At 38.5% G+C, this 23,491-nt stretch overlaps 2 protein-coding genes, 1 non-coding gene and 1 pseudogene across 3 annotated transcripts in view; all 4 read right to left on the reverse strand.

Annotated features, from left to right (window-relative positions):
- Nucleotides 1–1,217: 1,217 nt before the first annotated feature.
- Nucleotides 1,218–8,928, reverse strand: LOC143411412 (translocation protein SEC62-like; annotated as a pseudogene).
- Nucleotides 8,929–12,563: 3,635 nt separating this feature from the next.
- Nucleotides 12,564–12,635, reverse strand: Trnaa-cgc (transfer RNA alanine (anticodon CGC)). Its single transcript has one exon. It is a non-coding gene; the product is annotated as a tRNA-Ala (tRNA).
- A 517-nt stretch (nt 12,636–13,152) lies between these two features.
- Kbtbd7 (kelch repeat and BTB domain containing 7) lies at nt 13,153–17,834 on the reverse strand. The gene has a single exon (XM_076872062.1). It carries the CDS (start codon nt 17,558–17,560, stop codon nt 15,503–15,505), a length of 2,058 nt encoding a protein of 685 aa, XP_076728177.1. The 5' UTR covers nt 17,561–17,834; the 3' UTR covers nt 13,153–15,502.
- A 2,153-nt stretch (nt 17,835–19,987) lies between these two features.
- The window catches only part of Mtrf1 (mitochondrial translation release factor 1), a 53,376-nt gene continuing 49,872 nt past the window's right edge, over nt 19,988–23,491 (reverse strand). Inside the window, exon 10 of the mRNA XM_076871928.1 lies at nt 19,988–20,237. Coding sequence (XP_076728043.1) covers nt 20,175–20,237 — 63 coding nt within the window. The 3' untranslated portion in view covers nt 19,988–20,174. The remainder of the gene's footprint in view (nt 20,238–23,491) is intronic.

Below are 23,491 nucleotides of genomic sequence, written 5' to 3' on the forward strand. Positions count from 1 at the left end.
CAATTTTTAACAGTAAGCATCTATCTAGGTGTAGCTGTGGTAGAAGTTTGATATACAACCAGTGATGTAGCTAACATTCAGCATGTCTATTTTTTAAAAAAATAAAATGTTTTATTAGTAAATTATATCCAGAATATGCTTTACATTACAAGGAGATGGGGAAGAAGGAAGAAGACCCATCACCTTCCAATCAATGCTATTCACTTTCTCTGTTGGAGATGACCATCTTTCTCTGAATTAAACGTAGGAATCAGTTTGGATTTCCCAAGTTGCAAAAAGTTTAGCTGCACTGTTACTAGTTGGCTTGTTTCCACAAAATGCTTTTGAACCCTGTTAACTCAGAATCTTTTTTTTTTCTTTTGAGAGAGAGAGAGAGAGAGAATTTCTCAATATTTATTTTTTAGTTATCGGCAGACACAACATCTTTGTTTGTGTTTGTATGTGGTGCTGAGGATGGATCCCGGGCCGCACGCATGCAAGGCGAGCACGCTACCGCTTGAGCCACATCCCCAGCCCCAACTCAGAATCTTAAGAAATTTCCTGGTATAATTTTATAATGAAAAACAAAAGCAAACTATCAAGAACAAAGAATTTATACATTTCATCCCACCAAAACTATAAAATGGAGTCTTCATAACTCTGCATAATCTGAAATGTTGCAATCTCTTTCTTCTAAAGTTATTTTGATTAGTCTAACAAAAAAAAAGCCATGCAACTGTCAAAAATATCCTAAGTGCCTGGTGCAGTGGCACATGCCTGTAATCCCAGCAGCTTGGGAGACTGAGGCAGGAGGATCTGAGTTCAAAGCCAGCCTCAGCAAAAGTGAGGTGCAAAGCAACCCTGTCTCTAAATAAAATACAAAATAGGGCTGGGGATGTGGCTCAGTGGTCAAGTACTCCTGAGTTCTATCCCTGCTACACCCCCCGCCATGCCATTAATCTAAAGTGATTGTAGAAAATGCATCATTGATAACTATCAAAATGAGTAAGATTACTTACTTGTAAATTTTACTTGTAAAAAGGACAAACTTACTAAATGGTTTTAGAATGTACTAATTGTAGTACCAATATTCTATAAAATGAACTGAATAATTGCTTGGATGTCAAATAGATTTCAGTAAATGGATATAAAGAATGCTACAAAAAAGATGTGTACATTATGATGATTGGCCAACCTAGAGAATCCAACCTTTTGCACTTATTCAGTCCCCAAATTATTCAGATTATGATTTTTGCATGAGAAGATTTAGGTGTTTCTCCTTCATTGTTTTCTTTCTCCTCTTCTTCACAGTCTCCATTGTTTTGCTGTTCCAGTTCTCTTGTGATCATTTCAAAATCATTCCCATTTCCATTACAGTGTTGGAATCAGTCATCTTCCCTCCTGTCACTGTGTCTGAATGCGTTTTCCACCTGAGCTGCCTTCTTCTTCTTTTTTTTTTGGTACTGTGAATTGAACTCAGGGACACTTGACCACTGAGCCACATCCCCAGCCCTATTTTGTATTTATTTAGAGACGGGGTCTCACTGAGTTGCTTAAAGCCTTGCTTTTGCTGAGGCTGGCTTGCGTCAGCCTCCTGAGCCACTGAGATTACAGGTGTGAGTCAATGAGCCCAGCTCCACCTGAGCCTTCTGTTCCCTGATTTGCTTGTCCTACTTTTCCCTTCTCATCTTCCTTTTTCTCACTATCTGACTTACTATCGGATTTCTGCTGCTTTTTGTTTCAGATTTCTCTCCTTTCTTTTAAGTCTGCTTTTGGTCCTTTGTATTCGTGTGTGTACAGAAGCCTCAAGGGGTCAGGGAAGGCCACATCAACAGTCAGATTTGGCAAGAACCAAAAGTGATGACTTCCTCCAGTTATGAGCCAGATGATGAGAAAGAGAATGCAGGGAGCAACGGCAAGAAGAATGCTGGCTACAAAACAGCCTGTGCCCACAGTGGGGTGATAGGCACCGGTTCTCATTTCTATTGGCCAAAGAAGGAAGGCTGATTACTGCAATCACAAGAATTAATCCCATGACAAATGTTTTAATTCGAACTGGGTCACAGATCCACACATGAACCTCATTTCTGTTCAGAAAACCTTATCAGCAGGTGGCTCAAATTTGAATTTTTTCTTTGTTTCCTTCTTTTGGGGCGTTCCTGGAGTTTCCTCCTTTTGGGGTTCTTCCTTTTCACCATCTCTTATTTTTCTCTTTTTCCTTTTTTGTCTTTTCTTCCTTTATATTTTGTTTCCTGTTCTTTTAATTGATCCATCCCCAAGTGTGTGAAATTCATCATAACGGATGTCTTTCCTTGTGCCCTTGGCACAAATTGCATAAAAATGAACAATAAATTGACCTTCACATCACTGATACAAGGTGACGTGAAGGTTAATTTTCAGCTTTTCCATTTTTTATGCCTTTTTTTTTTAAAGAGAGAGAGAGAGAGAGAGAATTTTTTAATATTTATTTTTTAGTTATCGGCGGACACAACATCTTTGTTTGTACGTGGTGCTGAGAATCGAACCCGGGCCTCACGCATGCCAGGCGAGCGCACTACCACTTGAGCCACATCCCCAGCCCTTATGCCTTTATCTTACTTCATTTTCACCCAGCATGTCTATTTAGAAGGATAAAAAAGATGGAGTTTTCTAGAAGACTAAAATGAAGTTCTTATAAACACATAAATCAAAATAGCCCCAGATCTAATATCAAGAGCTACAGTCTCGACAATGTCCCTCTTTTTCTTTTTTTCTCTCTTCTTGACAGCATCCCCATTGTACATTTTTGGAATTGGCACAATGTGATACTGCTTTTATATATACTAAAATACTCAGGAGGTGAAATAACTTCAATGTAACTTCTTTTATATAAGGTTATAGAATGGTTTACTGATGGGTCTTACAACTCTTTGAGGAAAACATTCTGACCTACAGAAAAGGAGGTAGTAAAGTAATTATTATGCCATATACCTTCAAACTGCAGTTGTGCCTGACTCTAGAAATTGTGACCAAAGCCTTCAGAAGACAAAATGCATCATTATTTATAGTACAATTGCTTTAGCTCTCTATCATTAGAAAATAGACTGCAGGGCTGATTAGCTCAGTGATAGAGTGCTTGCCTATCACAAGCCTGGCCCTGGGTTGATCCCCAGCACTGCAAAAAATAAAATAAAATAAAATAAAATAAACAGGGTAGACTCTGCCTTTTAAAAACTAAATTCGTGGCTGGTTGAATGACACAGATAAACCTTGTTTTATTGAACTTATAATGAGTTTTCCACAGTGACTAATTCTGTTTAATAAAAATTCTTGGTTCCAGTGCTACAATGTGGTGTTGGGAGGTGGGGAAGCATATGTTGGACCCTTTCAGAGCAAATTTCAAAATTTTTAAAGAGTATTATGATTTGCCAATTTAGCATATTTGAGCAATAGGTAACAGGAGAAAAGAGAAAATATTTTGGCAGTAACAGAGCTCTTCAAATTTCTTTGTTTTGCAGCAATTACCTTTCAAATCTTCCCAAACAACTTGGACAACAAACCCTATAGAATTCACAGGTGCTTGTGGAAAGGTTGGAGAACATGGAAGTAATGTGAAAGAATTAGGAGTGGAAATGTATGTCACATGCTTTGTTTTTTCCTAGCATTCTCTGGTTTGGACACACTATTGCCTTTCTATTTCTCTGCCATAAAAGATAAAGAGGAAACCTCTCAATGCCCTTATCTAGTGTGAGAAATGTGATTGATAATAGCATCATTATCTCATAATTGAAAATATTGTTTGGTATTCAGGGAAAGTGAGAGTATTATTCTGGGAAAATGGGTGAATTAATTTGTAGCTCTGAAGGCCAGTAGGTTGCTATAACAACCAAAAAAGGAAAAGAAAGGTATAATAATTGCTCTCCCTCAAAGCTGGAGAATTCACTAAATAAAAGCTATAAATACAGGTGTTTGTCATATAAATTCAAACACATTTATTTCTTCTTTCATGACTCTATGCCTGTAGCTAAGGTGAAAAAGATAGATATGGTCCTTCCTATCATGTTGTACACACTGTAACAGAGGAGAAAGATATTATAGAGTAAAAAAAAAAATAATAGCAATAATTTCAGTATGTGAGAAAGGCTCTATAGGAAATAAAGCAATGCACCCTATTATTAGACAAGCAAAGAGGGGCTGCTCCAGTGTAAGAAATGGAAAAATAGACCATAAATCCAGGGTATAAGGGTATACAAGCTTTGGTAAAGTGAAGGAGTAAACAATGGAGTGTTATAATTGTTATTAAAAAAAATAATTTGGGGTTGGGGCTGTAGCTCAGTGGTAAAGCAATTGCTTTGCATGCGTGAGGCACTGGGTTTGATACGCAGCACCACATAAAAATATTCTTATATATAGATAGATAAGAGGGGGAGAGAGAGAGAGAGAGAGAGAGAGAGAGAGAGAGAGAGAGAGAGGTGGGGAATGTGCTTTCCCTACCTCTCTTGCTCATGTCTATCTAGCTTCCTACTGTGACACCACTTATTTTTTTCTTTTGCTGTACTATTGTGTTTTTTCATTGTTGTTGGGTTTTTGTCTTTGATAAATGCACTTTGAAATAGGTCAAATAAAGAAAGTCCTGTTATTGGCAATTTTCAGGAAGCAATAAGGTAAACTAGAGGTTTACTGGGGATGGGGCTTTTAAGGGGCTACAAATCTATTTTGCTTTTTCCACTGGTTGCTAAGCTGCTGGTTGCCTCAGGTATTTCCCCAGATGTGAGGGTGTTGAGTTTCAGGGCTTCCACAGAGCTGAGAACTCCTGTGTAGGAGATTCATATTTTTTTTTTTTTTGAGTGAACACTTTGGAGTGTTGCAAATCTTTAATCTCCAGAGTTTTAATAAGGTTGACAGTTTGCACTTAGTGTTCTCGATGCTTTTATGAGGACATTTTTAGGCAGTTACTATTTCACCATTTGGAATGTCTCTTGACATACATGACAACTTGAATAAATCTCAAGAGGATTATACTGAGTGAAAATAACGATTTTAATAGGTTACATACTTTAGGATTCCATTTGTGTGTGTATGTGTGTGTGGTGCTGGGGAATGAACCTATGACAATGGTTCACTTTATGCTTTGAATGTAACCCTTGCTGCTCTGCCACTGCAACTTATTTTTTAAATGGACATGTTTCTTTATCTTCCTCTCTCCCTGCTCCTCCCTAATGTCTCCTCCTACCTAATCTCAGGGGAAACAGGATTACCTTTCTTCCCATCCTAGGCAGTTATCAAAGTAATCCAGACTTTGGGGATGGTACCAGATCTCAGAAATGACTATCTCCCAAATTAACAAGTGAATTATAACTCCAGACAGAGAACACGTGGAATGTAGCCTTTGAGTCACCTCTTTAAAAGTCCCCTTTCCTGCTGATGGGCAGAATCACAGCCTCTGGAACAGGAATCCCCTGTGTTTCCTCTTTGCTAGCAAAGCAATAAACCTTCTTTTTCCTTTTTCTCAAAACCGTGTCCTCATTACTGGATTGGCACTGGGGACAAGGACAGAGCTTTTGGTATTCTGGCTAATGAGCCAGGCATCAAAAGAGGAGCAGATAAGGAGATTACATTTACACAGTACACAAATGACTCAAGCACCCAAAATGCTGGCATTTTAGGATGTAGTCTAACTTGATTTGGCACTCCTTCCTGAAACAGGAAATTTCATGTAAAAGAGGCAACTTTGGACATTAATTTAAAATTGAATTGCAGAATCAGAAAGAAAACACTTAATAAATTCTCTAGCTTTACTTGTTCTCAATTGACTTAAACATTACTGATTTTGGAGGTCACACAGCTGGGCAGTACATTATTAATGCCCCACAGGCTTTGCTGTAGAACACACCTCTGCTGTGAGGGTTATCATGGTAATGCGTAGAGGCTACTCTCTGGGGAACGGAAGGCCCCTTTTGCTGAAAACACTAACTCTTTACTTGGGTCTATATATATTTGATGAGTGACCAGAATGGGATGAAAAGGTTTATAATCTCTGCCTTCATATTGTGTCTGTCTCCTTTGTTGTCTTAGCCTTTGGGTCAGGTTCTACTCAGCACTGTATGTAGACATGCAGATCATTTGAGATTATGTTTTGTCCAAATCTATAACATAGAGTTTACTTGACCTCGTCTTGCCTAGTCTCCTGGCCCACCTGACCCAAGGCTATGGACACCTACCAGCCATCATGACCAGAAAAACCAGACCATGAAAAGGAATGACAAGGGAGGGGTGGCACTAGAATTTCTGGAAGATCCCCACCTAATCCTGGAAAAGAAAGGAACACTCCACCCTTCTATTAGCCTTTCCCTCTCCCTCATTATTCCTATTCAGTATCTTAACCCCTCAACTCCCTGGAGTTGAAAAACTGATTTGAAAGCCAAGCTTTTCTCTTCATTCTTTGGCCACTGAATAAAGCCTTTGATTCTCCCCAACACTGTCTCTTAGGTATTGGTTCTGTCACGGGATGAGCCTCCCGATCTGGGTTCCATAACTTTTCAGCAAGTATAAGTATGAATAAACTGAGCAAGACAGAGCTCCTCAGCAGCGAAGAGCCTGTACTAGAAAGTGCATTGATTTAACAGACAGAAAACAGCTCTAATTCAGTTTAACTAATACTAATAATTTTCAATGTGATTCTTGGTAAATTATTTAAAGTTCTCAGAATTTAAATCTAAAAAGGGGTCACTAATGTTTTATGATTTTTTTCTTCTTTATTTGCATTTTATGATTCTGACAAAAATGTCAAGATTATCAAACTTACCTATGATCAAGAATAATACACAGAAGTTGGGTGCAGTGATATGTGCCTCTAACCCCATAACTAGGGAGGCTAAAGGTGCAGTGATATGTGCCTCTAATCCCATTACTTGGGAGGCTAAGGCATGAGACTCATAAGCTCAACAACTTAGCAAGATCCTGACTCAAAATCAAAACTTTATTATAAAGGGCCAGGAATTAGTTCAACGGTAATGTAATCGAAAGCCCGGTCTATGTCCTTGACAACAATCCAATAATGAAGACAAGTTCTTGAGAAAAAAGAAAATGTTTTATTGCTTGGCTAGCAAAGTAGAAACACAGGAGACTTCTGTCCCAAAGCCTGTGATTCTGCCCATCATGGGGAACAGGGGTTTTTAAAGAGATGATTCAGAGAAAATGAGATTAGGGAAGAGACATCAGGAAGGAGAAGATAAGGGAAAAGAAGATCAGAGAGGAGAAGATCAGAGAGAAGAAAGTCAGGAAGAAGAAAGTTAGGGAAAAGATGAAGGATGAGAAGGTCAGGGAGAATAAGGTTGGGAAAAAGAAAAAAAAATGTTTCAAAGCCACAAAGGATATAATCAAAGCATCAAGTGAACATCTGTTATAGTAAAGCATTCCTGGGTTCAATATTTAGCACCATTTAAGAATATTGAAATATTTGTTAATATATCATATATTGTTAGGATTTTGGGTGTGAGCAGTTCTGTTTTATAAACACAACACTTTCAATCTTAAATTTTTTCAACTCTGTTCAGGACAGGCCCTCAGGCATTGAAGAATGCTGAGTACTTTGTGTTGTGTTATACGAGATGTACAAATGAAGTAGACCACATAGCCCTACCCTTCTAATGAACCCTTCTCAAGCACCCTTCCCCACGGGGCTCCATTTCTTTCAACAGAAAATCTTGCATTCTAATTCCAGAAAAGAAAAAAGAAAGAAAAAGAAAAGAGAAGTACACGCTAACAGAAGCTCAAGGTCATACTTAGAAAACATTTTCATCTGTGTCAACTCTCCCCTTCTTCCATTTTAGATGTTGTCTTGGCTCCTGTTCTAGTGTAATCCTCTCATTTACACCATTCCTTCCCCTCCTTTCAGATTCTGGCCCATTGTCTTGACCTGTTTTTCTTTTTCTTTTCCTTTTTTAAATCAGGAATTTTTTTTTTTTTTTTTTTTTTTTTTGAGACAGGGTCTCACTAAATTGCTTAGGGCCTCACTAAGTTGCTGAGGCTGCTCTTGAACTTGCAATCCTCCTGTCTCAGCCTCCTGAGTTGGTGAGTTACAGGTGTGTGTCACCATGCCTAGCTTTTGGTTTGTTTGCTGTTGTTATAACTGAATACCACAGACTGGGTAATTTATACATAGAGGTCTATTTAGATCACTATTCTGGAGGGTAGGAAGTCTCTAGCATCTGCTCAGCATCTGGCAAGGGTCTTTTTGCTATGGGGATTCTGTATTGTACTGAGGCAGAGTGTGGCATCACAAAATAAGGTGCACATATAAGGGCTGGGGATATAGCTCAGTTGATAGAGTGCCTGCTGTATACATGCACAAGGCCTTGGGTTCAGTCCCCAGCACTACACACACACAAAAGTCTGCATATATAAGAGACAGAGCCAATTGGCTTTAATAACAGATCCATTCTGGAGATAGACTATGGATTAATTAATTCACCAGGGCAGAACCCTCAGAACCTAATTACCTTTTTAAAAAATGTATATATTAGTTGTGGATGGACACAATATCTTTATTTTTATTTATTTATTTATATGTGGTGCTGAGGATGAAACCCAGGGCCTCATTCGTGCAAGGCAAGCACTTTACCACTGAGCCACAACCTCAGCCCCCTAATTACTCTTAAAGGTTCTACCAGGTCCTTTTTAAAAAAGTTCTATCAGGTCTTATCTCTTAATACCTCACAATGGAGATTAAATTTCAACATGATTTTTGGTCAGGATGTTAAAACCACAGCAGCCCAGGATGTTCCTTATTTTAATAGCTTGTTGCCTGAACCTTAGTAAAGTGTTCAAGAATATAAGCTTAAAACAAAAGCAACCAAAAATACAATTTGAGTATTCACTCCCTTATTAGGTCTTAGGAACCAACCATTCCATTTTCTCACTTTTCACTGTTAGGTGCAGGACAGGCTGAGTAAGCTGTCTGCACGACATGCCAAAGTTAGCTGCAGCATAACCTGGCCGCTCAAACCCTCTGATTCTTTATCACCTGTTTGCTTCAAGACCAAACGCCCAAGCCCCGGCTCAAGGCTGAGCGCTTAACCCCCTTTTGTGCCAACAAGGCAGCTTGCAAACCCAGAGACCCTGTTAGATTTAGGCAACACAGCAGAATGGCTATAAAAGTCTTCCCCAGCTGCCCCCCTCCCACTTCTTTCCTTCTTTCTTTTCTCTTTGTTGCACTGCTACAATAAAGATCTCTTGGTTGCTCCGAGTGTTGTGGTCACTTTTCTTTCATTCACCATGTGATAAGATAAACCATGGTTGAAATTATATGTCAATTGTCCTGTTAGATTACCCATATTCTGGATTTGGTGATTTTACTTCTTTGTTCTGGCCAGTGTCCTTCCCATAAACTTCCAGTTTGTACTGATGGCTTTTTTATGTTCAACGTTTTTTGTCATATTGTTTTTTATAAACACATGAATTTAAAGGAGGGCTGTGAGGCTTGACTTTGCTTGCGCCCTTTAGAGAAGGGATAATCCCATATTTGGCTTGTGGCTGAGGAGAGCATCATCTCACTCATCCTAATCCCCTCTTATCAGTCTTCTCCTTCCAGGCAAAAATTGTTCAGATATAAACTTCTTTCTAAAAGTACTATCAATGAGCTTCTAGGGACTGGGGCTCAGTGGTAGAGCACTTGCCTAGTATGTGTGAGGCCCTGGGTTCGATCCTCAGTATCACATAAAATAAACTAAATGAAGCATGTGTCCATCTACAACTAAAAAATTTTTTAAAAATGAGCTTCTAATTGCCAAATTAAATTTCTGTAATGTGACATGAAGGACCATAGACTGAGATGCAGGGAAGATGTTTTACTCAACTGATTACTGTTGTGGGAGACTGAGGTTCAATCCAACAGGAAGTCCTCTGAGGAAATATGTAGGGTGTCCCTTTCTTAAGGTTGGGATGCCATGGCACTGACCTACCAATTCTCATCCTCCATTGCTTAAGGATTGCCTTCAATTCCTCTGCTGTGATTGCAGGAGCACTGCCCATAAGAAAACTCTAGCTGGGCCTGGTGGCACACGCCTATAATCCCAGCAGCTCAGGAGGCTGAGGCAGGACGACCATGAGTTCAAAGTTAGCCTCAGGGCTGGGGTTACAGCTCATTCGTAGAGCACTTGCCTAGCATGTGTGAGGCACATGCTAGTTTGAGTTTGATTCTCAGCACCACATAAAAGTAAAATAAAGGTACATTAAAAACTAAAAAATATTTTTTTAAAAAGTCAGCCTTAGCAATTTAGTAAGGCCCTAAGAAACTCAGTAAGACCGTGTCTCTAAAAAAATATAAAAAAGGAGCTGGGGATGTGGCTCAGTGGTTAAGCACCCCTGGGTCCAATCCCTGGTTAAAGGGGGAAAAAAAAAGCCACAAAATTACTCCATCACAGAAAGCCTTAAGGAAGAAAAGCAAAGTAAATTGACCTGTTAGCTTGGTAGGAAAGGGTCCACCCTAGCTTCATCTTAATAAGAGGTGAGCCAAAAAGTCCTTGATGTGGGAAACCAGAAACATCTACTAATGTCTCCTGTATTTTCAAACTCACTTGAATAGAAGCACTACCACTTAGTCAACTGTGAGAACCTACTGCTAGTTGCCCCAGCTCATTCACCCTTTCCTCCTTTTAGCATGAGAATTTTTGGAGTATGGCATAAATGAAAGGGCTAAACTGGTAGGTTCCCAGAGAAGGTGACGGGATTGGGAAAGTTTAGGGATTTAGGGAGAGGATTCTAGCACTCTGGGGGCTTAATTTCTGCCATTTCTAGGAATACTCAGACTTAATCGTGTGTGTGTGTATTAAAGGTATACAGGGGCTGGGGCTGGGGCTCAGAAGTAGTGCACCTGACTGGCACGTGTGAGGCACTGGGTTCAATTCTCAGCACCACATAAAAATAAATAAATAAAATAAAGGTCTATCAACAACTAAAATATTAAAAAAAGATACACAGATGCATTTGTTTGTGAAACACTATTATTGGGTAGAATATGGAATTTAACTTTTGGCTGTGAATTTACTATGGAAAGATCATAGGGGGAAGGAGACTGATTCATAGTGGGATAGGGAGAGGGAGCATGGGAAGGATACGAACTCTAGGCTGGGCAGAGGGGTTGGAGGGGGAGGGAAGGGGCATGGGGTTAGAAATGATGGTGGAATGTGATGAGCATTATTATCCAAAGTACATGTATGAAGACACAAATTGGTGTGAATATACTTTGTATACAACCAGAGATATGAAAAATTGTGCACTCTATGTGTAATAAGAATTGTAATGCATTCTGCTGTCATATATAAATAAAAAGAAAGAAAGATCATAGGGAGATGTGAAATGACCATCATAGCAATAAAGCTCACAGAAGTGTTGTAAATTGCTTGAATCAGAATTCAGGAAACCTGGATATTTTTATATTAAAATATATTAGTTTATTAACATCTATAGATCCCCTTAAGTTTTAGCTAGGTCTACTGCTTTCCATCTAGTGACAATATTTCCTAGTTGAAATTGCAGCTCAATATAGCAATGCAACTTTAGGATTTCAAAAACATTCAACTTTTTTTTAAAGTGAAGGGACTGAGATAGGCTGAAATTGTTTTACATTTCTAATTTATGAATATTAAGACAAATCCAATTGAATACTTCTAGTTTTACAACTTAATCATCATCTGATATTTTTTCCTAATTTCAGCAAAAATTGGTAAAAATGACATGACACAAAGCAATGGGTCCTGGGTTAATGTGTAGCCAATAGCAGATGTATTTTTCACTATATTGCAAAATAGACTCCTTTAAGTAAAATGCCCATTTCCAACCACCCATTCTCCTGCTGATTAAAGTTTTGCCATTCATATTTATTAATTTCCAATAAATAGTCATGATGTTGGTGGTTTCCAATATTTGAACCATGTTTTGCTTTGAGATCCAATGTATGCACCCTTTCTTGGACAATAATAATATTACTTACATTTGTACCACACTTAAGCTTCAAAGCCTTTATATACCTTATTAGCTCATTTGTTTTTTTTCCTTTAGTAAATTAAATGATATCAAGAAGAAACATGAATTTCAGGAATGTCAACTTTGCCTTTACTCTGAGGCAGTCATTAATTTTCACATCTCTTTCAGACAGTGAATGTATTTTATTTCTTCATGTTTTAGGAATGACATAATGTTCCCCTAGACAAACATTTGAGCTAGGTGTGTTATGAAATATGTCAATTCATTTTTGTAGCAGTGTTCTTAGGACTCTATCATAAGTGTTCTTATTCTGGGTATGTGGATGAACTTCAAAAGTGTCATTTATACCCTTGAAATTTGGAAAATATGAACATTTGCATTTTCCTATGGAATAACTCAAATGCTTTCATCATATTCTCAATTATGAGCCAGGTACCAAAAGAGAGACAGAAAAATAACTGCTCAACTAGAGGGGATAGCAGGTAACTGTTGTAATTTAAATTCAATCCCCAAACCAAATTTAAACAAGCATTTGCTAAATCACTTTTTCCTTTTGAAAACACCAACACCACTTTCTCTCTCTCTCTCTCCATATATATATTTTTCTTTTCTTTTTTTTTTGGTGGTGCTGGGGATTGAACCCAGGGCCTTGTGCATGCGAGGCAAGCACTCTACCAACTGAGCTATATCCCAGCCCTTTACCATATAAATTTAAAAGTATTTGAAAAAACTGGGATTCTCAGCATGTCACACTATAGATACATAATATAAAAGATAATTTAAAGACAGGCACAGTGGCGCACACCTGTGATCCCAGTGGCTAGGGAGGCTGAGGCAGGAGGATCAAGAGTTCAAAGCCAGCCTCAGTAACAGCGAGGCGCTAAGCAACTCAGTGAGACCCTGCCTCTAAATAAAAGACAAAATAGGGCTGGGGATGTGGCTCAGTGGTCAAGTACCCCTGAGTTCAATCCTAAGTACCCCCTGCAACAACAAAAAAAGATAATTAAAGAGATTCTAAATCTTACAAATGGTAACCCTGGAAATGACATTATGTTGAGCATTTGCTAATTTGCTAAGAGATGTAAAGTGAGACAAGGGTGCTTTCTTGTCAAAAAGGGATTTCAACACTGCTAATTGCACAAGTAAGGGTTTTATACATTTCGCAGAACCACTGAATTAGACAGGAAGTCTGGGGTTTAGTACCAGTTTTATTTATAACTAACCACATACAAATCACTTATCTAAAAAATAATAGTTAACATCTCCTTAATCCACAAATATATCACAAAACCAAAATCCTCCCCAAGAAAACTTCATTGTAAACCAAGATATTAATAATATTTAGCCTAGGCTTTAACTCAAAGGTTGAGAATTCTCAAATTGGAGAATTTGTCTTATGTATCAGTTATATACCTCAATTGTGCAGATGAATAATCTGGTTGAAATAAAAATTGTCATGTTTCAACCTTACAGAATAAAAAGCTATCAACAGAAGTTAACAATGAAGGAAAACGTTGGCTAAAAAATAACACCAATCGAGAAATAGATGTCTGTATTAAGAGCAATGTTTATAACATCCCTGATAGCAAATAGGACAAAATTTAGACTCTGGCCACTAAAGTATGTTTATCTTTTTAAAGGAATACATATTGTTAGAGCAGGCATCTTCTTCACTAGAAATATTAAACAGGAATGTTGAGTAGACTTTTCAAATGGCCAATCAAAATGATGAAGAAAACATTATTTGTTGAACTTTTTAAAGAATATCTTTTGTTTCTGTTTTCATTAAAAAAAAACTCTTTCTCACTCCAGACCAGAGTCCTCTGTCCTCTGCTAGAGTATTAAAAATTAGCATTCTGTCACTAGATAATAAACACTAAGAAGAATTAGCATGTTATTGAACAGAAATTCAGGAAGATAATTCTAAATGTGTGCAGAAACCTTTACACACCATAAACATCTATATATGTATATGTACACCATTTATCAGGTATATGTGACAACCATATGTATTAATTAATCTTCAAAAGGTAAGCACCTATATTATCTTGTATTTAACAATGTCAGTTTTGTGTGATTTAGTCTCTATTTCTGGACTTTCCTTTACATATGGTGACAGAAAGAGAATGACTGGAGTATAGTTCACAGAGAAACACCAAACAGATACAAATACCATAATAAAATAACTATATATATATCACTGCTTAGGAAATATTTTCAAAGAAACATACTTTCACTATTGGCCCCAAATGCCATCATTCACTTATGTTCTTTAACTGTCAACTTTTAATACAAAAATACCTTCAAGCTGATAATCAAGAACATTTACAGTGACTTACAAAACTGACAATATTTCAATGCTACACAAAACAGTTTTTATACACAGCTTAAAGTTTTAAAGTTCTTTGCTGGCACTTGATTTTAGAGTTGATAGACACTGTTAACTACTGATCTCAATAAAATACATTTTTTAGTTTATACATATTTTCAGACCGAATATTACTTCACAAAAACAGTAAAGAATAGAGATCACTTCCTGCTGAAGAATCCTCTAAGATGAACCCTAAAACTATACACCAAAATATTTTAGGGAAGCAAATAAACTTTTTAAGACAAGGCATGAACAGTGGATAAAAATTTATATTCCCCAATTATATGTCCAGTGAAAAAGGGTTCTTCCTCTGAGTCAATGAAGCATGTTATCAGGTATAATAAAAACTATAAATTTATAAAGCAAGTTGCTTTTTGTTGTTGTTAGTTTTTGTTGACTGGTTGGTTTAGAAAGGTATTTAAATAATTGGTAACGCTACTGCTGGATTTTTTTCAAGATATAGAAAAATTGGTCACATTTAGTAAATACACATTTTATATCCTGCTGCCCCCCGCCCAAGATAAAAGCTAAAATGCCTTTAAGTAGTGGAATCCTGATTTTTTTTTTTTTTTTTTTTTTTTTTTTACTTTCTGTGACCTTGTAAGGTCTTTCAACACGTTATCAAAATGAAATCACTATTCAGTAACCTTAATACATATACCCAATTTTTTTTCTTTGCAAAAATGGAGAAAAGCAAACTAAATTCTAACAAACTATTTTCAGCTTAGAATACTAAAAACTCTCTAAAGATTTTGTAAATCTACCACTTTCATTATTCTGAAGGAAAATATACACCTTCAAAAACCCTCAAACAATTCCTAGTCCAATTTTCTGTTACACAAATTTAAAAAAATTGTGGCACTGTAAACAGAATTTAAAAATTAACTTCAGACTAAATTAGAATAAACAAAATATAAATGTACTATCTAATCAAAACAATGAAAAAAACCACCAAGCATCCTAACCAATTATGTAGTTAATTTTTGCACATTTTAATTTTAGACTTTTAGCACAGTAAAATATTAAATAGGTTGATTTCAGAAACTGTTTAAATTTTGTACATTAGCATTTCAAAATATTACCCTTTCTAAACCAAAGCTGCAGTCCTGATCAACTTTTTTGTTTTCAGGAAAAAGGGTATCTTTTAAAGATACATTCCACATAGTAGAAACATTTGTTTTGAAATATTTACAAAGAACCCTGCTGATCTGGTGCATTTCGCTGAGGTGCTACCTGTACCCAGACTTCATCATCAGAAAAAGAACTTGAACTTCCTGACTCAGAGTCCAGCTCACTGAATCCATCTAAGTCCCATTCAGTACTAGACTCACTCCGTGCATCATCTTCCTCAGTGATGAAACTCTGACCAGGTTCAAGGCAAGAAGGATAAACACGAGCACAGAGACAAATAAAGCCAGAGTCAAACTGCAAAAGGCCTAACATGGTACCTATGTTAATCCATTGGTCTTCCCTGGTATGGTATTCATACACAGTCACCCTGTTCTTTTTCCATTGTGGGGTGGTAGAAGTGATAAGCAGTAACTTTTGATCATGATTAACGATCTGATAGTTGTGGGTCTCTGAGTCCAAGGGAATATTACTAATCTGTCTCCATTCTCCCCTAGCTGGGTTGTAGACCTTCATGACTGGGATGTCACAAATACAATAGATCTCATCATTGAAGACACATGCTTCCTGAAAGTCACTGCGTTTAAGAGATGCACAGTTCAGCCACATATTATGTCTAGGATCATAGCAGAGCATGCGCTTACTGTTGACAGCGTAAAGATAGTTCTGAACCACTATTAGTTCAAAAGAATAAAAGGAGTGGGGAACAGGAGCCACCAGTGCCCACTGGTTCCTCTGAATACTATAGCATTCCACTTCCTTCAGTTTGACTCCTGTAATAGGGTCTCGCCCACCCAAAATGTAAATGTAGCCATTAAGATATGCCACATCCATGCCCTCACGACACAGCAAGCGGTCTGCCAGTTGCTGCCAACTATTTTGGGCTGGTTTATACACCCAGAGGTCTTTCCTGGGCTGGGCAGCTAGGTAGATGTCATGGTCTGGAGAGACACAGACAGCTGAGGAGGTGATAGTTTTAGTGTGAGCCAAGCTGGTCAAAGGTGATGGCATTGTGTAAATGTCCCCGGAGTATGGGTCATAGCAGAGAAAGGGATCTCTGGGATGTCCAAAGAAGATCACCATCTCCTTGGCACACATACCCAGTCTCTGAGGTGGATTATCTGCTACAGATACAACAGAACTGCTGCTGCTGCTGCTGCTGCTGCTGCTATTTGGCTTTGGCACTACAGATTTGTATAGCATGTCACCACAGCATATCTGCAGGGCCCCTTCAATAATGTCTGGGCAGTACTTCTTCACAATGGGCCTAGTTAGCAGTCCTTCTAGGTAGTCCTGATCTTCTTCAGTGAAGTGTGTCCAGCGGACACACTTGAAGACTTCTGCAGCACTGGGACCCCGCTCTTTGGGAGCAGCCTCGAGCCACTGCACAGCCACACGGCATACAGTACGCTCACTCTCTATGTCCAGACTATCCAGGCGCAGGACTGTCAGTAGCTGGGCCAGGGTCAGATCTGCTAGAGTCTCCTCCCGAACTGAGCCCATCCTGCTGAGCTGCTTGAAGTTGTGGGCTATAAAGGACTGGGCCTGTGATCGTAGCTTGTGATGGTCAAAAGCATCAGCAAACTTGAGGATGGCAGTGCAGTTAGTCAGGTCAAGACGGCGGGCTAGAAAGGAAGCACAGGCTTCCCGCACATACTCAAGCTGAAGCATGTCGGAGGCAGCATACAGGCGCTGCACGTTGGCCTCACTCAGGGACACACGACCCGTGTAGCAGTAGTCGACCAACACCTCAAAGGACTCTGCATCCACATCATGCATGGTCACGCTTGCTTGCTGACTCTCATACATGCCACCTGTGAACATGCTCTTGAAGTAGGGGCATGCAGCTGCCAGCACGTTGCGGTTGCAAGAAAAGCGGCGACCTGTGCCAGGCCCGCTGCCAGGCGTCACCACTTCGATGGTCACATCACATAGCAGCCGCGCGTCGTAGAAGGACTTCAGCTGTGCCAGCAGGGCTGCAGAATGAGCTGTGTCCTTTAATTCCTCAGGGCCCGTGAAAAAGGCCGAAACCGAAGGCTTGGAAATCCTCTTGGGCCGCCTTCCACCGCGGGGGCTGGCAAGGCGACGAGAGCGCGGAGCGTCTTCCCGGGACTGCATGGTGGAGATGGCGGCGGGGTGCTGAGGGCGAGAACGGCTGCGGGCACCCGGCTCTGGCTCCTCCTCAACCTTCGCTCGCCGACGCTAAGACAGAAGCGTCCCAGAATAGACTGGCCACGCTTACTTAACTCAACCCTACGCTGCGGTGCCGCCTCCCTTTATCGCGTAGACAGTGCTTGACTCACCGTTTCCGTTCCGTGCCCTTTTTCCACCTCAGCTTGCCCTCACAAGATCGCGGGCTGGAGCCTCAAGGACCGCCACTGCCGCGCTGGCGATACCGGTAGGCACTCGGGAGAACTACCGCTCCCAGGTTGCCTTTCGTGCCTCAAAGCATGCTGGGGCTCTGCAGACTCCCGGGCGGAGGCTGACGGACAGAAGTCGCGTGGCATCTTGGGAGTTGTAGTTTGTGTAATGCTGCGAAGTTTCCTGTCGTTGATTGATGGCATTAACAGAACTAAAAAGCGTTAATTTCTCTGAATTTGATGGTTAAGAGCACTGCTTTGAAGTCCAGATTTGAAGCCTCGTTTTGTTATTCACTGATTATGTGAATTCTCTTTGAAATTGTTTTATCTTCTTTGTAAAATAACACAATATCTCATTGGTTGTAGTGAAGACAGAATGATATAAATTACAAAGAATGTTTTGATTTTTTTTATTAGAATAATTAACAAAGTCCTAGGCTTACCTAGAATATAAAGCAAACCATTTTTCACTTTTATTTTTTAATTTATTTAAGGCATCTACTAATTTGAAACCACGAACCTTAATATTAATAATAAAAGCTGTTAATATCTAAAAAGATAACTCACAATTTTTAATTGTACTGCTTTCGAAAGTTTGTAAAGATATTCACAATATTTTAAATATTAATGGAGATCTGTAAATCCATTAGGAAGTCTTAGATAACTAAGTTGAGGTCTTAAAGAAGAACTTTTAGATGACCTCAAATATAGAAATCAGGCATATTAACATAGTACTTTGGTTCTTTCACCAAATTACTATCTCTGAGGAGCAAGAGTATTTTCTTTTTTCTATCTCTACTCTCTCTTTTTGCAATCAGGTTTTCCTAAGTTGCTGAGGCTGGCTTTGAATTCACCATCCACCTTTCTCAGCCTCCCGAGCCTCTGGTATTACAGGGGTGTGCTACCCTGCACGGAGTGGTGGCTCATGCCTGTAATCCCAGTGACTTGGGAGACTTAAGGCAAGAAGAAGTTCGAGGCCAATCTCGGCAAGCTCCAAGCAATGTAGCAAGAACCTGTCTCAAAATAAAAATAAAAAGGGCTTGGGACATGGCTCAGTGGCTGAGCCTCTTTGGGATCAACCTGTGGTAACGAAAAAAAAAAAAACTTATGTTTTCAAATCGTATGATATAACACCTTTCACCTCGCGCTGCTAATCTACCAATCAATTGATAATTCTCCAATTGCATTCATTAAGGAGTTTTAGTGAGAAATTTAAATCAAAATATTTCAACAAACCCATCTTGTACTGTACAAGAGCACAAAGTACAGATTTTCAGAGTTCAGTATTCATACAAGCCCTGACATTCCTTGAATTAATGTAGTACAAGCTATGATGCTTTACCCAATTCTTTTAAAATCTATTAGTTAAATTATCAAAAACAAGCATTTAGAAAATGACTTTTTTGGAAACTTTTATTTAAAACCAATGACTGCTCCTGCTGCTAGTTTTCCATGAGTTACAATTACCTTATGAAAAAAATTTTCAGTAATACATGCATAGGCGAATTACACATAGCAGGAGAATAACCCTCAACATATTTTCTTCTTCTTTCTTATCAGCTGAATAGGGCGTAGAGCAAAATAGTCCAGGCAGAGACATTAAACTAAGTTGGGTTCTGGGCATCAGTATCTCCTTTGTACATAAAAAGTGATGTTTGGGGGTATCCCTCAAATATACTAGACAGAATTAAGTTAGTCATCATTAGTTACACACATTATTTACCTACACTGAACCCCAACCAGGGGGAAAGCAACTTTATAAAAATTTTTTTAAATGTCAGTGAAAAACAACTAAAATTTACCATTAAAATTTAAGTATGTATTAGATGTGTTCACATTGTTTTGCAACTATCACCATCATTATTTTACAGGACTCATTTCAAGCAAACTTGAAAGTCAATAAACAATAACACCCTTTCTCCTAACTCCTGCAACTCTCATTCTACTTTCTGTCTGCATGAATTTGACTGCTTTAGATATAAGTCCAGTAATTGATTTCTAACTTCCTTATATCTCCCCTTACTGCATTTGGTTTAGATTACCTTTCACAGAACCCAAAATATTTATTAGACCTGGTTCTCTGCTTTCCCATAGATTACTGCAACTTGGAAATAATGTAAGATCTGTGACTGATACCGAAAGCTTGGTCTTGGTCCCCTATGCTGATTCAATAACGAGTACAAAGTTTTGAGAAAAAGGAAAAGGCAGTTTTTATTTCTTTGCTAGCAAAGGAGAGCAAGACCTGTGATTATTACTGCCAGGGGGAACTGTGGACTTTTAAAGGGGAGACACAAAAGTAATCAGGAGTCATAATTTATATTCAAGCAGTAGCCTTGAGATACAGCCTTTTCTTAAGTCAACTGGTGGATTCCTCATTCCTGTGGTTGGAGAGTAGAAGGAGAGATAACCTGGCCTAGGACAGGAAGATGGTTGATCTTGCTTCCGCCAAAGATAGGGAGAGGGAGAGGGAAAGAGGAAGGAAAAAAAATATTAGTTTTAAAATAAAGTGCTAGTGGTTGAGCAGCAAGGTTTATATTCAAAGTGTGAAGATTCCTGTTACATGATGATTGATGTAGTACTCAGAAGGCATATGTAGCTGTTAAGTAATTGAAACACAGCTGGTTCAACTGAGAAACTCAATTTTAAACTTTACAAAGCTGAATTTAAAATGTTAAATTTAGAAATGCAATTAAATGGAGAAAGTGAGGTCTTCCTAAATAGTTTTGGAATAACTGGATCAGAAGGCAACACAATAATTAACCTTGACCCCTTAAGCAATAGTTAATTTGAAATGGATCTTAGTACTAAATGGAAAAGCAAATAAGATGTAAAATTTCTAACACACACACACACACACACACACACACATCCGCACACACAAACAGACAAAACTATTTCCATTACTTTGGTGTTGGCAAAGATTGCTTAGGACCAAGAAAAATAATAATCATAAAACAGGGCAAAGTGAACTTCAACAAAAATTCAAGCTTCTGATAAAAGGCAGCGAAAACAAAATTTAAAAGTTATAATCTGGAAATATAACCATAATACATATACCTAAGGGTCAATAAACATGAAAAGATGCTTGATGTCATTCATCATCATATAAATGCATATTAGATTCAAAATGAGAAAATAACACACCACCAGAATGGCTAAACTTTAAAAGATAATACTAAATATTGAAGATATGGTGCCATCAGCACCCCCATCTATTGATAACACAAGTATAAATGGATATGTCTATATAAATAAAACTCTGTTAGTTCCTTTTATTTTTTTGTTTAAATTTTTTTTCTAGTTGTAGATGGTCACAATATCTTTATTTTTATTTATTTTTATTTATTTTTATGTGGTGCTGAGGATCGAACCCAGGGCCTCATGCTTGAGAGGCAAGCGCTCTACCACTAAGCTTCAACCCCAGCCCTCTGGTAGTTTCTTTTAAACACCTAGTAATCTCACTCCTAGGCATTTGCCTAAGGGGAATGGAAACACACACACACACGCCAAATTAAAAAAAAAAAAAAAAAACTTGTATAAGAATTTTCATAATAGTTTTACTTATAGTAGCCAGAACTGGAAACAATCCAAGTGTACCTCAATAGGAGAATTTTTAAAAAGTAGTATATTTGTATAGTGTAATACTACTCAGAAACAAAAGTGAATAACCTTTGGTGCATGCAATAATATAGAAAATTCTTCAAAAATTTAAGGTTGTGTAAAAGAAATCAGATAAATTAGTCCATACTCTATGACCATTTCAACTAGAGTCCATACTGGATGATCATTTATGTGAAGTTCCAAAACCGTGAAAATAAGCTTTGATGTATAAAAATCATAACAGCAGCTGCCATTCTCGAGTGAGGGGTGAGGGTTTAACAGACTGCTAGATTGACTGGAAAGGAAAATGAGGAAACTTTCAGGGCTGATGTAAGTGTTTCCTTCTTGTTTGGGCAGGTGATGACACGGCTGAATGAGTGCAGTTGCCAAACCCAATGAACTGTACCCTTCAGATCTATATATTTTATGTACTGTAAGTTATATATACTCTCAGAGGAGCCTCTTCATAATTACTGGCACTAAACAAGGTTGCAAACTTCTTTGCTAGGAAATCATCATAAAGATATTTCAGTCATAAAGAAAGATTCTTATCTAGAGTTACATAGGCAAACATTGCTCCAATTCATGAAAATTATTCAGTAGATGTGGTGCACCATAAGGGAACATGAGTGCCTCTGGATGATGTGCAACGATCTGCATAACCGGGTTTTTCAAATTTGTAGAGTAGTTGAGTGCCCAACATTATACCCAAGCATTCTTTTTTTCTTGCCACAACTTTATTACTAGCATGCTCCTTATTATCTGTTTCCTTGAGCTTTCTTGTAATTTGCATCATTCTCTGCAACGGAATCCACATTCTTCTTGATAAGAAGATGTAAAGAGCTGTTTGGTAATTTAGTCTTAACCATAAAAAGCCATCATTTCATTTTTCAGGAATCTTTAACTTCATCTCCATTCATGTTTTCAATAATCACATCTACTTGGACCCTTCTGAGAAGATTAAGGTGTCTCATTTATACTCCACCATTTCTATTTTGGGGTGACCTGTCTTTCTGGTCCTGGGGACTGAACCTAAGAGTGCTCTACCATTAAGCTACATCCTCATTCCTTTTTATTTTGAAACAGAGTCTTGCTAAGTTGCCAAGGCTGGCCTTGAATTTGCAATCCTCCTGCCTCAGCCTCTGGAGTCACTGGGAATAAGGAGTCACTGGGAATATAAGCATATGCTACTAAGCCCAGTAATTTTTACTTGAAGACCAGATGTCTTTTTTCCTGGGGCAGTGCCTCTCAACTTTATCTTTGAATTTTGTTCCTGATTGGATTTTGAAGACCTCCGTGTTTCTGCATATTGGTGTCTAAGTATCTGAGGACTTTGTTTTCAGGAATCCATTGGTCACCACATTTCACTCATTTGGCCTGTATAGCAATCTTTACATGCTTTGATTCATAAGAGGCCCATAAAAGCACAGCATCAGCTGACCTCAGAATTGAGGCTTCAGTACCATTTGTAAGTGATTAACTATCACCTTCTCTCACCTGACTGTCACCCTATTCTCTACCCTAGCAACCCAATATCAGGTGTGCATAGTCAGGCACTGCCACAGGTATTGTTCTTACTCTAATTTTTAAATAGCATCTACAGACTTCCTTTCTCCCCTACCCTCATCCCCAGAGAATGTAACCCAGGGACACTGTACCACTGAGCATCTCCCCAGCCCTCTTTAAAATTTTGAGACAGGGTCTCCTTTAGCTTCTCAGGGCCTCCCTAAATTGCTAAGGATGGCTTTAAACTTGCAATCCTCCTACCTCAGCCTGCTGAGTGGCTGGAATTACAGGCCTGTGCCACTGCACCCAGCTCCTAAAGATGTTAAGTTTATCTTTGTGCTTGGGAGAACTAATAGATCTACTGAATGAAGCAGTATTACAAATTTAATTGAATCTCACAGTATGAAAATAAGGTGCATTACAACAGGAAGAACTCCCTAGCTGAATAATAGACATCCTAGATCCTTGCTACTCCAAGTATTATTTGTGGATCAGCAATCTCCACCATTACCTGAGAGCTTGATAGAAATGCAGAATCACAGTCCCCAGACCTACTGAATCAACATCAGAGGTTTCACTCCTT

The sequence above is a fragment of the Callospermophilus lateralis genome, chromosome 12 (genome assembly GCF_048772815.1).
Source record: "Callospermophilus lateralis isolate mCalLat2 chromosome 12, mCalLat2.hap1, whole genome shotgun sequence".
NCBI lineage: Eukaryota > Metazoa > Chordata > Mammalia > Rodentia > Sciuridae > Callospermophilus > Callospermophilus lateralis.

Coding starts and splice junctions, on each gene's coding strand:
- Kbtbd7 (XM_076872062.1), bottom strand. CDS start 17,560: ATGCAGTCCCGGGAAGACGCTCCGCGCTCTCGTCGCCTTGCCAGCCCC.